The sequence below is a fragment of the Anolis carolinensis genome, chromosome 1, assembly GCF_035594765.1.
Source record: "Anolis carolinensis isolate JA03-04 chromosome 1, rAnoCar3.1.pri, whole genome shotgun sequence".
Lineage (NCBI taxonomy): Eukaryota > Metazoa > Chordata > Lepidosauria > Squamata > Dactyloidae > Anolis > Anolis carolinensis.
Window position 1 is genome coordinate 27,467,020 of NC_085841.1, and position 13,265 is coordinate 27,480,284.

A 13,265-nucleotide genomic window follows, 5' to 3' on the forward strand; every position below is an offset into this window, starting at 1 on the left:
AAATAATACCTTTCCACTCATTTCTTCTAGCAACTCGTGGTGTCAAACTGTTTTTGACACTGGAGATAATTAATACATAGTAACTGTGGCTAATAGTCACTGATAGCTATGATCTCCATGAATGTCTTTAATCCTTTTTAATGCTGTATACTTTGGTTCATTCATGGTACTCAACCATCTATGATTTGGGAATCTTTTAAAAAATCCCCAAATCCAACTTTGATTTTGCCATTTAATACAAGGAACACCATTTTACTGCACCATTGTATATGATGGGACCTTAACATCCTCAGATTTTGGTATCCACAGTGAGATCAAACCCCAACAGAAACCATATTATCATCTCTATTTCTGTCTCTTTAGCTGTATTCTATGCTAAAAACATCTCAAACATTTAAATATTTCCTGATAGAAGAGTTGCTGGTGGAGACTGTGTAACATATGGGGCCATTTAGTCCCCTCATCTTCACTAGAAGACCCACAACTGATCAAGAATGGCAGTTATCAGCAGCATGGCTCTATCGTGGTAGATATGCCAAAAAAGCAATATACCTACTACAAGGGCAAAAGCTGGAACTCCTTTTGTTCTTCTAGTAAGTTAACAGTGAATGGTTATGGAGATTCAAAGGGGATGAATGAATAAGGGTGCCATTCATAAAACAAAATGGCACAGTGATTTAATGTTGGACGAAGACTTTGAGAGACCAGGGTTCAAAACCCTGCTTAGCCATGGAAGTCTACTGGATGACATTCTCTCAGCCTTACAGGAAGCAAACAGCAAACCTCTTCTGCCAAAAACAAAATAAACAAACAAAAACTGAGGTCACAATCAGAGTTGATAGCACATAACAATAATACACATCTATGCAGTTTCTGCAGTATCAGAACTACAAAAATGTCATGACAAAACTTGAGGTCTTTTCTTTCTGCCCCCATTCCACAGCCAAAATTATTTCTTCCAGATGGGATTATAATTTTTTATTTTCAGGTCTCATTCTCTTACAAAATTCTAGCCCTCACTATTGTAAAAGCAATCTCTGCATGGTTTCTCTCTCCAGTACTCATTTTATGTCACACCAAATAGCATACCTGTTATTTTTTTAAAAGGACAATGGAGTTCAGTCCACAGGGATGTTTTACAAAAAAACAAAAACAAAACACACACACACACACACACACACACACACAACAAAATCAGGGGAGCTCCCAAAATTTTGAAGAAGATACAAATTCAAACCGCATATGCAAAAACAGTCTTCCATTTCTCAGAATTTGAGCTATGAGTATCCAAGCACTGAATCTTATGCAATTCTATGTTGCTGTTTTCATTGGGGTTTGTTTCCTAATATAATTATGTGTGAATTTTTAAGTACTATACATTTTGGAGGATGAAGTGAACTTCACAAATATAAAGGATATGAAAGATGTGTCTGGAGACTAAGCTAATGGTTAAGATGAAACTGGAGTAAGCAATAATATACTACATGTACAAGAGATGAAGCTTTATGGGTGTACTGTATAAAGAAACAAAAACTCAACTAAAACTAAAATAATATGTAACAATTTAAAATAATATTGCACAATAAAATGTGACAACCTACATGGATTATAAAGTTTTGATACCGATTTTTAAAAGCTAGCCGTCTCCATTCAGCAATGTAGGCAATGGACAAAAAAGGACTTATACTTCTACTTAAAAAGTACAAGTTCTTCAAGCTCATAATCCCTCACATATATAATTAATAAGCCATTAAGGCATAGCCTGTGAAGATACTGTATTAATGGGCATTAGCACATTATTTAGACTTACATTCAATTTCAAGTATTGAACTTTTGAGTTTTAGTATTCTTGAAAACATGGGCCAGGATCCTATAGTGGCAAAGCACTCACATAATGGTTTGTCATCTGTGCAGTTTGACCAGCCCTGCATCATCTGTTTCTTGAATCCCTGGGTCCTCAGTGCAAAGCACAATAGGAAGCATAACTTGGATAATTGTGTGTGCTATTGTACAGGTCATTTCCCAACCCACCCCTTTTATAGTGCTTTATAGGGATGCAATTCTGTAATAATGTTCATTTTAATGGAAGGAAAAACTAATTTTAGTTATTTCCTTTTTGCTAGGTCTTCAAAAATGATGCAGTTTTGACATTCATCTCCAATTTGCGAATTATCCTGTGCAAAATTTGCCTGTACAGGCAGTTCCTAAGATACAAACATCCAACTTAAAAATGACTCATAGTTAAGAATGGGCATGAGACAACAGGAAATGAGAGAAATCCAACCTTCGGAAGGAAAATTCACTCCTGAAAGTCACATGGGGAAAAGATGTCTCAGCTGAAGTTTTCTCACCAATCCTTGTTTCCACAAGCCAAATTACACACACACACATACTAGCTGTGCCCGGCCACGCGTTGCTGTGGCTTATGGGAATCATTTGTTGGCCAGGTGGAATAGCAGTGAATAGCCTTGCAGTCTCAAAGCCTGGCCATTTTCTTCTTATGCGAATCCTTGTTTGGTGAGCTGGAATACAAAGGAATAGGCTTGCTGCTTGGAGGGCTGGGTACTTGCATTCTAGGGAAATAATTTTTGGACTGCTAGAATTGCACTAAATAGCCTGGCTGCTTCAAAGCCTGGCTGCTTTCTACATAGGGGCATCCTTCGTTAGCCAGGTTGAATGGGATGGAGTAGCCTTGTAACTTCAAAGCCTGGGGATTTTCTATCTAGGGGAAGTCTTGGTTGGCCAGGTTGAACAATACTGAATAGCCGTGCTGCTTGCAAGCCTAGTCTCGGTGTGGCAAGTATGAATGCTGCAATTAGTCACCTTTATTAGCTTTTAATGGCCTTGCAGCTTCAAAGCCTAGCTGCTTCCTGCCTGGGGGAATCCTTTGTTGGGAGGTGTTAGCTGGCCCTGGTTGTTTCCTTTCTGGAATTCCCGTTTTTAGTGTTGCTCTTTATTTACTGTCCTGATTTTAGAAATTGTATTGTTCTGTATTATTATACCACAGTAATTATTATATATTTATAATCTTATATTATCTGCTTAAAACTGGTTTATATGAGGCCCTTTCTACACAACTGTATAAAATCCACACTGAACTGGATTATATGGTAGTGTGGACTCCAGATAATCTAGTTCAAAGCATATATTGTGGATTATCCTGCCTTGGCATTCTGGGTTATATAGGTGTGTGGTAGGGCCTTGAGTCTACACTGCCATATAATCCAGTTCAAATCAGATAATCTGTATTTTATAGGCAGTGTGGAAGAGGCCTGAGTGAAGAAGCCCTGAGCTCCATTGTGGTTGAGTGGGTTGCTAGGAGATGAAGTGAGCGGGGCCTACCCTTCTAACTGGCAGCTAGGGGGAAAAAAGGCTTTTCCTGGTCCTTGGACTTTATTTTTCTAGGTTTTTTGTTTGTTTGAAAGACATATTTTGGATGACTATGTCATTTGTGGCCAAATTTGGTGTGATTGGGTTCAATGGTTTTATTGTTTACTCCATAGTAAAACACACATTACATGTTTATATATATAGATGGGGTTGGCGTTACATTTTAAAAATTTTTTACCTGTTCTGACTTGCGTACAAATTCAACTTAAGAACAAACCTAAAGAATGTAGAAATTAGTTTTCTGCACACACACAGCTATTTCCTGTACAGATAATGCATAAAAACATGTTTAGAATACACAATGCTGTTTTATACAAAATAATGTGCAACTTCTGTACTACATCTGTCTTTTCCCTCTAGTCATCTTTTTGTCAGTCTTTCCTGAAACTCAAGTATTCTTTCTATCCCTAATGCCTTGGTCCTGAGGACTTCTCAAAGCCAGGATATTAAGAAATGTGTAGTTAGGAGACAAATACCTTTCTCCAGTTGCTGCTATGTCTGTCATTGCCATCTTCTTTGAAAATAATTATGCTAGCAGAAATAAAATATTTCTCTTGATACGTCAACACTCATATAACTACTATGGATTCAACTGATTTCCTTAGGTGGGACTAACAAGATACACAAGAATTAGCTGTACTATCTTTTTTTGATTCTGAGCATGGAACACCTCAATATTTCCGTAGAAGTGATGTAGTCATTTCGGCAAGTTGAAAGTTTTGTAGCCATTTGTGGTGACTGTAATGGGGAGCCACCCTTGTAGGAGGCTCAATACTGTAGTGATGATTAGGGGAAGGGGGTCAAAATCAATTGAAAACCACTTTTAAAATAAAAAAGATGGTGCCTGGGGATCTTGTCACCTTTTGGGCCAAAGCCCTTAATGAAATCAAGGTCTGCATAGGTCCCACAAGCTACATACTCCCCCTCTTTTAAATAAACTAACAATTTTTGCTAAATTTTATGTTGCACCTGTTTTGTTCTTATGAAGACACAATGGTTATATATACGTTTAGTAAACTAGCATATTGATAAGATTTTCCCAAAGCTATTCAGACTTTCAATTATACCAACAGACTCTTGATCAAGCACCAAAGGGACAGGGCAATATCAAAATTGCCACAGTACTAACATTTGAGGTACTACAGAAGATGCCTTAAACACAGTAGCTTAATGGTGAATCAATAGAGTTAATCCAGCTGAATCAGTAGTTTTATTTTAGCTGGCTTTGGGTCAATATTTCCTTGGAAGTGCATATGCTTTGCATTTTAGGTGCAATCCCTTTACATTTCCATGTAGGGCTGGGGAAGTCTGCCGACTGAAACTCTGAAAACCACTGTCATGCATTGGAGGGACAGCAATCTACCAAATGAACTAAAGACCTGCTTCAGTATGTGTGGCAGGAGCTAGACAAACAAAAAATCTAGATACATACACAAATACATGCAAACAGATGGTGTTATTTTCCAAGAGCTTTTGAATTTGTAAGGACAGTGGGCCTGACAACTAAATCCGATTTCTATTCCCATTTAGTGGAACTCCACTAAATGAACTACTGAATGGTGAGTCAGCATGGTCAGACTCGTATCCAATTGCTAGTCCCAACTAGAGTGGACCCCTGACTCACTGGGTCTACAATAGTTGGGATTTGCAACTAAATTTGAATGTGAATATTGAACTTGGTCCATGATCTTTCATCCAAGCCTGTCATATCTGTGCTTTTGTTACAAAAGATCTGCAGACTACAAGGTATGAAGGTTTACTTGAAATATCCAGCTCTCTCATTTTAAAGCAAAAATAAATCCATCATGGGTAAAATATATTTCATTCTATAAAGTAGCATGCTTACTTACACTGACGTAAGAGGAATTAAAGAAAACAAATCAAAGCTTGAAAGATATTCAGTGTGACGCAACTCTCCTCTCAGCTTGGTAAGAGAAATGGAATGTCTTTTGTTGTAAAAAAACAAGTTCCATGCATTTTTAGGATGAAAAGGAAGGTACACAAGGCCAAAAGCACTGTCTGTTCAATCACATCCTAATAGGGCAACACCAAAGAACAATTTTGGCAGCAGTCTCATGGCAAATTCTCCTTTTCTTGTCCGATAACACATGTAGTTATTTCTCTCATCAGTAAACTTAAATCTAACAAACAACATGGGGGCTGGGGAATCCCACTGTATAAATAAACACAGTGACATCCGTGTCACATGGAAAAAGATTAATTCAACAAATATCATTTTTGTCAGCTGCTTCTTGTCTCTTATTTCTATTCTCCCTCCAAGTTGCCAGGGTTAAATAATCTGTGTAATGAGCTATACAAAACACAATAATGGTTCAAAACATAAGTAGTACACAGTGTTCTAATATACATATTGTGTACTACTTATGTTTTGAACCATTATTGTGTTTTGTATAGCTCATTACATTGTTTAGAACAGACATCTGTGTTTATCCAATATTAAATAATCTGTGGCCAAAATACTTTTAGGTCAAAGCTATATTTCATTACATTTTTTTTCAAAATCTTTTATAGATGGCAACTATGCTGCCTTAATGCAGAAAGGCATAATATTAGTGCATTGGTATATTGCATTCAGCTGGAATGCTGAAATGTAAGCTAATCATTCAAATATATTTCAAGGCACATTAGGATACTATAGCTATTTTAAAAGAACATTCATATTACACCAAAATATGGTTTAGATTTTATGATGTATGGAGCAGTTTTCTACCAGATAAATTATAAAATGAAGTGAAAAGAAACATGTAATGATAGCATATGGGGTAGACACATAAAGCTATGATCATTTGTTAATATCTGCTTTGGAAACCTATTTTATTATTCAATAGGTATTAAAGCTAACTTTGTCTATGAACACAAAGGTTTCAGTAAACTTCCTTTGGTGACAAGCAAGACAAATGAAAAAAAAGGTTTTTCTTTAAAAAAAATTAACACAAAGGGATCATAGACAGAAATGTATTTATTGCAAAACAAACAAACAAACAAAAAAGACGACAGAAAGTGGTTGGAAGAATGGCACATTAAACTAAGAATTTAGAAACATCTTACATTCTGCCCTAATGGCAGCACAGTTAATTAGGACAAAAGGTCTTCTTGCTGCTCGTTTCAGTTGTAGGGTATTTCTGCAGACCTGGCGGGCGAGTTTAGTCAAGTATGTAGTATGAAGGAAGAAAGACTGGCGAGTCTTCACAGCAGATTTTGGGCTGCCAGTGTTCCTGACAGGTATTCCTTGTGTTGCCTGTCGAGACATGTGCGTCCTAACACATGACTCCTGCAGGGAAAATAAAAATTACAAATCAGACTTGTATTACCACCTAGAAACTCACCTCTCATGCCTGATTCTGTCTTCCTTCCCTTCCATATTAGAAGTAAGCACAGCCATTTTTCTAGCACTGCCATGCAACTACTCTCAGAAATTTTGTTAAGACCAAAATAGAGGGAAACTTCCTGGCTTTTTCACCTTCATCACCACTAGCTCTTTTCATCCACTTCACTGCAATGTAACCATTTGAAAGCATACATTTCCCATGGGTTCTTTGGACACCAGCCTGCTGTAATATAGTGCATCAAAAAGAGCAGAGTAGAATAAGGACAGGTTGCTTACCTGTAACCGTGTTTCTTCGAGTGTACTCTGTGAATTCACACTAATGGAGAACGCTGCGCCTGCGCAGGCTCCAACGGATACTCTTCCAAGCTAAAGTTTGAAATTTGGCGGTAACCCCGCCCCTCTTCCCGGAGGGTATAAAGGGCGCCCTCCGCGCCCGCTCTCCAGTTCCTACGCCGCAAAGGCAGCGAGAAAGGGAGAGGTTTGCCTGTGGGGAAGGAAGGGCGGGATTGTGTGAATTCACAGAGTACACTCGAAGAAACACGGTTACAGGTAAGCAACCTGTCCTTTTTCTTCGTGTACTCTGTGAATGCACACTAATGGAGACTAGCAAGCTAAGGTGTAGGTAGGTGGGATAGCAAACCCGATAACCAGTCTAGTGTCCAAACACATTTATTGAGCACAAGGTGCAAAAAAACAGGCAAATGCAATGGTCAAGTAAGCGATGCAATAGCATATAGTGCAATAAAACCGATCCTTGTGTTAGGATCCATAACACAATCATAACATAGTAAGTAGGCAATGGTCTGTAAGAAAATACAGAGGTAGGCATAAACTCATTCTCAGAAAACAGAGGGAGAAGCATTCAAAAATTAAATTTCAGTGCAGTGGGTAAGTATAGTACACAAGCACTATGTTAAAGAGACCCTGAGCACATTGAATACAAACGGGATGGATGACAACGGTCAGCCTGTAAGAAGGATAAACCCGAAAAATGGGTTTGAGTAAGGCAACAACATTAGGTAAGGCAGGAGGAGAGGACGGACCTGGCAAAAGCCGAGTCCTTGAGGTTCTTTGAGTCCATCCGGTAGTGTGAAACAAAGGTGGATGGAGTGGACCAGATAGCCGCTCGACAGATGGAGTCGAGAGGGACGCCCCTCAGGAAGGCCGTAGAGGTGGAAAGGCCCCTTGTAGATCTAGGGCGGATCGAAGAGGGGGGCTGGCGTTTGGCTAGCTGATAAGCGAGCTCAATGGTCTGAGCAATCCAGTGTGAGAGTCTTTGGGAAGAAAGAGGTTCGCCCAGTTTGTGGGTAGCGTGGGCCACAAAAAGTCTAGGTGACTTACGTATGTCCTTAGTCCTGTCCTTGTAGAAAAGGAGGGCTCTCCTGACATCGAGGAGATGGAGTTTCCGTTCTAGAGAAGAAGGATTGGGGAAGAAAGCAGGAAGTATTATGTCCTGGTTCAGATGAAAAGCAGAGACCACCTTAGGTAGGAAGGTGATGTCCGGGCGAAGGACAGCCCTGTCGTGGTGGAAACGGAGGTAGGGTTCGTCCACCCGGAGAGCAGCCAGTTCCGAAGGCCTGCGGGCAGAGGTGATAGCGATGAGGAAGGCAGTCTTCCAAGAGAGAAGGTGAAGGTCTGCAGAGGCCATAGGTTCGAAGGGAGCTGAAGCTAGTTGAGAAAGGACGAGTTCGAGGCTCCATCCGGGAGTCGGAGGTTGGACTGGAGGATGCAAGTTGTTGTAACCTCGAAGGAAGGTCTTAATGAGGTTGTTAGAAAAGAGAGAGGGGTGTCCCTGACGTTGGAAATGCCAGGAGAGAGCAGCGAGATAGGATTTTATCGAGGCCAGAGAAAGTTGACGATCCGCAAGGGAAAGTAGAAAGTCCATGACCAGCGGGATCGAAGTAGAGGCGGGATCGACGCGTCGGACCCGAAGGAAAGTTTGGAATTTTGCCAGCTTGTAAGCATAGGCTTTCGATGTGGCCGGTTTGTGAGCAGCGCGAAGGATCGCCTGCAGGTCTGGGTGGAGAGAGTTTAAGGAAGTATCCTCCAGGCAGTTAGGTGCAGGGACGGGACATCGGGGTGGAGAACCTGTCCCTTCTGTGAAGATAGTAGATGAGGGAGAATTGGGAGGGTGCACACATCCGGAGCAGCGTGGGATACCACGGCTGGCGTGGCCATGCAGGGGCGATCAGGATGGCCGATGTCGGTGTTAGATAGAGTCTCTCTATCACTCTCGAGATGAGAGGGAAGGGAGGAAAAAGATAGACGGGTTCGAGAGTCCAGTCGAGGAGAAACGCGTCTCCGAGACAGCCCGGAGTCGAGTTTGGAGGTAGTCTCGCTCCGAATCGAGGAAGTTGAGCGTTCGAGGGGGAGGCAAAAAGGTCCAGAGCTGGCCAGCCCCAATCGTCGAAGACGGATTTCAGGATCTCGGGATCGAGACGCCACTCGTGGGGGGTGGTCGTTATTCTGCTTAGAGAGTCTGCTAAAGTATTTTGAGCCCCCGGAAGGTGAACTGCCGACAGGGTTATGTGTCTCGCTATGCACCATAGCCAAATGTCCATCGAGAGAGCCATGAGTTTTCTCGAGCCCGTACCCCCTTGTTTGTTGATGTAGTACATGGCTACTACGTTGTCCGTTTGGATCAGGACGGTCTTGTGGGGAAGAAAGCGGGCAAACGCCCGGAGGGCTTTGAAGATTGATAACAGTTCTAGAAAGTTTATGTGGTGAGACCTTTCTTGGGTGGACCACAGGTCCCTGAAGGTGAGGTTCGACATGTGGGCTCCCCAGGCAAAATTGGAGGCGTCGGTCGTGATGGTGACTGATGGAAGGGAGGGATGGAAAGGAAGTCCCACACAAACATTCGCTGGGTCCTGCCACCAGCGAAGGGAGAGGTGAACCTGGTTCGGTACCGTGAGAAACATTGAGCTCGGGTGCCGATGGGGTTTGAAAGAGTCTATGAACCATCTTTGGAGAGGTCTGAGACGTAGTCTGGCAAAAGGAGTAACCATGACCGTGGAGGCCATGTGACCCAGGAGAACTTGGACCACGTGGGCTCGGATCCTGCGGTTGCGGAGGAGGAGGGAAAGGTGCTGTTGAAGGGCTAGGAACCTGTCCTTCGGTAGGGAGGCGGTTTCCGTGATGGAGTTGAAGAGAGCTCCGATGAAACGGATTTCTGTGGTTGGGAGGAGTTGAGACTTTGAGACATTCAACTGAAGGCCCAGCCGTTGCAGGAGAGAAAGAGTCTGTGAGACATGGTTTTGAAGGGATGAGGGATCGGACGCGACAATCATCCAATCGTCCAGATAAGGAAAGACCATAATGCCCTGTTTCCTGAGGTGCGCTGCCACCACGGCGACCACCTTTGTAAAGACCCTTGGGGCCGTGACGAGGCCGAAAGGGAGAACTGTGAACTGGTAAGATTGTCCCAGGAGCTTGAAGGAAAGGAAGCGTCTGTGGGATCTTCGCACCGAGACGTGGAAATACGCGTCGCGTAAGTCTATAGAGGCGAAGAAGTCTCCGTGTCGGAGCATCAGGAGGATGGAGGCCACTGAAACCATTCGAAATTTTGAAGGCAGAATGAAGAGGTTTAGAGCCCGTAGATCGAGGATAGGCCGAAGGCCTCCGCCCCGCTTGGGAACCGTAAAGTATCTCGAGAAGAAACCTCGAGTGTCCTGCTCGGAAGGAGAAAGCTGGATTGCGCCCTTCGCCAGAAGGGAGTCGACCTCGGCACATATTTCCGGTGAAGGGTCGGTGTGGAGGATGTGACCCGTGGGTGGCAAAGTTTCGAATTCCAAGGCATAGCCGTCTCTGACAATGCGAAGAACCCAGGCATCTGAGGTGATAGACTCCCATTCGCGGTAGAAAGGAGCTAGGCGGTCGAGGAAAGAGCAGAGAGGAAGGATCTGGTCGGGGCCTAGGAACGGCATGGCAGTGGCAGTAGTAGTGGAGATAGAAAGATCCCCGAGAGAGTAGGCGTCAGGCCCGACGTTGGGGTTGTGGCATAGCTGCAGGACCTTTGCCCCGACCTTTCGGGACCTGGTGCTGGCGGCGAGGTTGTTGCTGATGACTGTGGTGACTCGAGCTCGACGAGCGTCGAAACGGCTGGTGACGAAAAGGCTGAGGGTAGCGACGGTACCGTTGCGGGAACCATCGGGTCCGCTGAGCCTGAGGTTGATCGGTCCCGCACTTTGTTGCGAGAATCTTGAAGTCGTGATTGGACTTAAGTTTGTCATCAGTGCCAGAATTGAAAAGGCCCTGGGTGTCGAAAGGAAGGTCTTCGATCACTTGTCGAGAGGAAGAAGAGAGTCCTGAGGACCGAAGCCATGCATGCCGTCTGATTGCGACCGCGTGGGCAATCATTTTTCCGGCGGTATCACCGGTATGCTTAGCCATTTGAATTTGGTGGTGTGCGAGAGAGTCCGCCTCCTGTTGGAGGGTCGAAAGGACTGATCGGTCTTCGTCAGAAAGTTTGGCGAAGAAAGGTTGGGCTTTCTCCCAGAGGATCTGCTGATAAGCGCCCATGCAGGCCCCGTAGTTTGCCATGCGGCAAAGGAGGAGAGCACCGGAGTACAGCTTGCGGCCTACCGCATCGAAGCGTTTGCCCTCTCTGTCGGCCGGGGAGTTGGATTGTCGACCCGACGATTGGGAGGCCTTTACCACCATGGAGTTTGGGTCAGGGTGATGCTTGAGCCATTCCAAGGTTTCGTCATCGGTTCGGTACCAGGCCTCTATTTTCTTAGAGGTTGGAGGTATCGAAGATGGAGTCTTCCAAGATGCCTGGATGACGTCCAGGAGGTATGGAAGAAAAGGCAGCAAGGTGGCCGGCGGGGCTTGGGCTTGAACCCTCTTGAAAACGGGGTCGGTAACAGCCTTTGAAGTTTGTTTAATTTCCATCCCCAGAGCGTCTGCCATTCTGACCATCTGGTCGGAGAAAGCCCGGATATTATCCGTCGGGGAAGGTGGGTCGACCTCGTAGGCGTCGTGAGGCGGGGAGAGGTCGAGACCGAGAGAAACCACAGAGGCGGAGAGTATCGACTCGGGGCGTTCGATATCGGGGTCATCCTCCTCGGGCCCTTGAGGGGACCGGGGAGGAGAAACGAGCACAGAGTCCTGATGAGGCATAACCCCAGGAGCAGGGAGAGCCGGCTGCGGAGGAACGCTCTTGGACGCGGAGGCCTGGGCGGCGCGGGCTAAGCGCGTCATCTGTCTACCCCTCTCAGGTGTTTGAGCCGGGGGAAAAAGTTCTTGTCGAGCCGGAAGACGAGATGGTGCCGGCTGGGGAGCCTTAATAATCGTCCTGACCGACCGGTCGGGGGAGGCTTGAGCGTCCACATCCGAGGACTGACCATGAGGAGAGGAAGAGGAGCGGAGGCGTTGTGCCGGTTGGATAGGAGAGGATCTCCTAGAGGAAGGCCCAGAGGAGGGGACGTCCTTCTTCGAAGAAGCTGAGGAGGACGACCTCTGGATCATTCTTTTCTTTGCTGGGGGTTGTTTCGACGCGACCCTCAGCGATTTCCCCGGCGTCGGGGGAATCGGGCACACAGCTGCCGAGTCAGATTGAGCCCGTCTGGATTCCTCCTGAGCCCTCTTGAAGGCAATCTTCATGGCGGAAGAAGATGGCGGCACAGCCAGGCGGGATCGAGTGGAAACGGCCGAAGCCACCGAACTCGAAGTTGATGAAGGGCCCATCTTGCCGGTGGTCACCGTGCAGGGCGGTTTGGTCGGTCGCGGTCTCGAGGTTTTCGAGGTTTTAGATGATACCGACGGAGCAGGCCTGGACGCCATGGAGGCTGAGGTGGAAGTGGAAGCCTCAGGAGCAAGAGTTCTTTCGTAAAGAGCTGCACGGAGCCTCGCAGCTCTATTTCTTCTGGCCTGAGCTGTAAAGGCCAGGCAAAAACGGCAGGTACCGACGACGTGGCTTTCGCCAAGGCAGAAAAGGCACTTAGCGTGGCCGTCGGAATCTGGAATCTTAGCGGCACACTGAGTGCACCGTTTAAAACGCGTGGTTGACATAAGAACGAAGAGTCCGAAGTGAGCTTTGCGGCGGAAAAAAAGGAACTGGAGAGCGGGCGCGGAGGGCGCCCTTTATACCCTCCGGGAAGAGGGGCGGGGTTACCGCCAAATTTCAAACTTTAGCTTGGAAGAGTATCCGTTGGAGCCTGCGCAGGCGCAGCGTTCTCCATTAGTGTGCATTCACAGAGTACACGAAGAAAAAAAAAGATTTACTTTTCATCCTCTCTTCCTTCATTACTACTTTTACTTCCACTGCTGCCTGTTCTCAGGGAAAGAAAAGGAAAGTATGTGGAGGTTTAGAGGTTACTGGGATGTTTTGGATGAAAAGAAAGGAGTGGCAGAGATAAAAGATGAAAAGATTTCTAAGAATACAATATCATTTAAACTATAAACTATAGAGTGAGCTTGTTCTCTGCTACTCAAGAGAACAGACAAACTAATAGATTCAAATTGCAAGAAAAATGATTCCACCTAGATATTAGGAAAAACTTGTTGAATGTTAGAGCTGTTTGAA

At 44.8% G+C, this 13,265-nt stretch overlaps 1 protein-coding gene across 5 annotated transcripts in view; it reads right to left on the reverse strand.

Moving 5' to 3' along the window:
- The window catches only part of mta3 (metastasis associated 1 family member 3), a 156,893-nt gene that overhangs the window by 54,291 nt on the left and 89,337 nt on the right, over window positions 1-13,265 (reverse strand). For all 5 annotated transcript variants that reach the window (XR_010003223.1, XM_008115701.3, XM_008115702.3 and 2 more), the window contains exon 14: window positions 6,460-6,682. Coding sequence is in view for 4 of the 5 variants with exons in the window: in XM_008115701.3 (XP_008113908.2) it covers window positions 6,460-6,682 (223 nt within the window). In the remaining variant the exon portion in view is untranslated. The remainder of the gene's footprint in view (window positions 1-6,459; window positions 6,683-13,265) is intronic.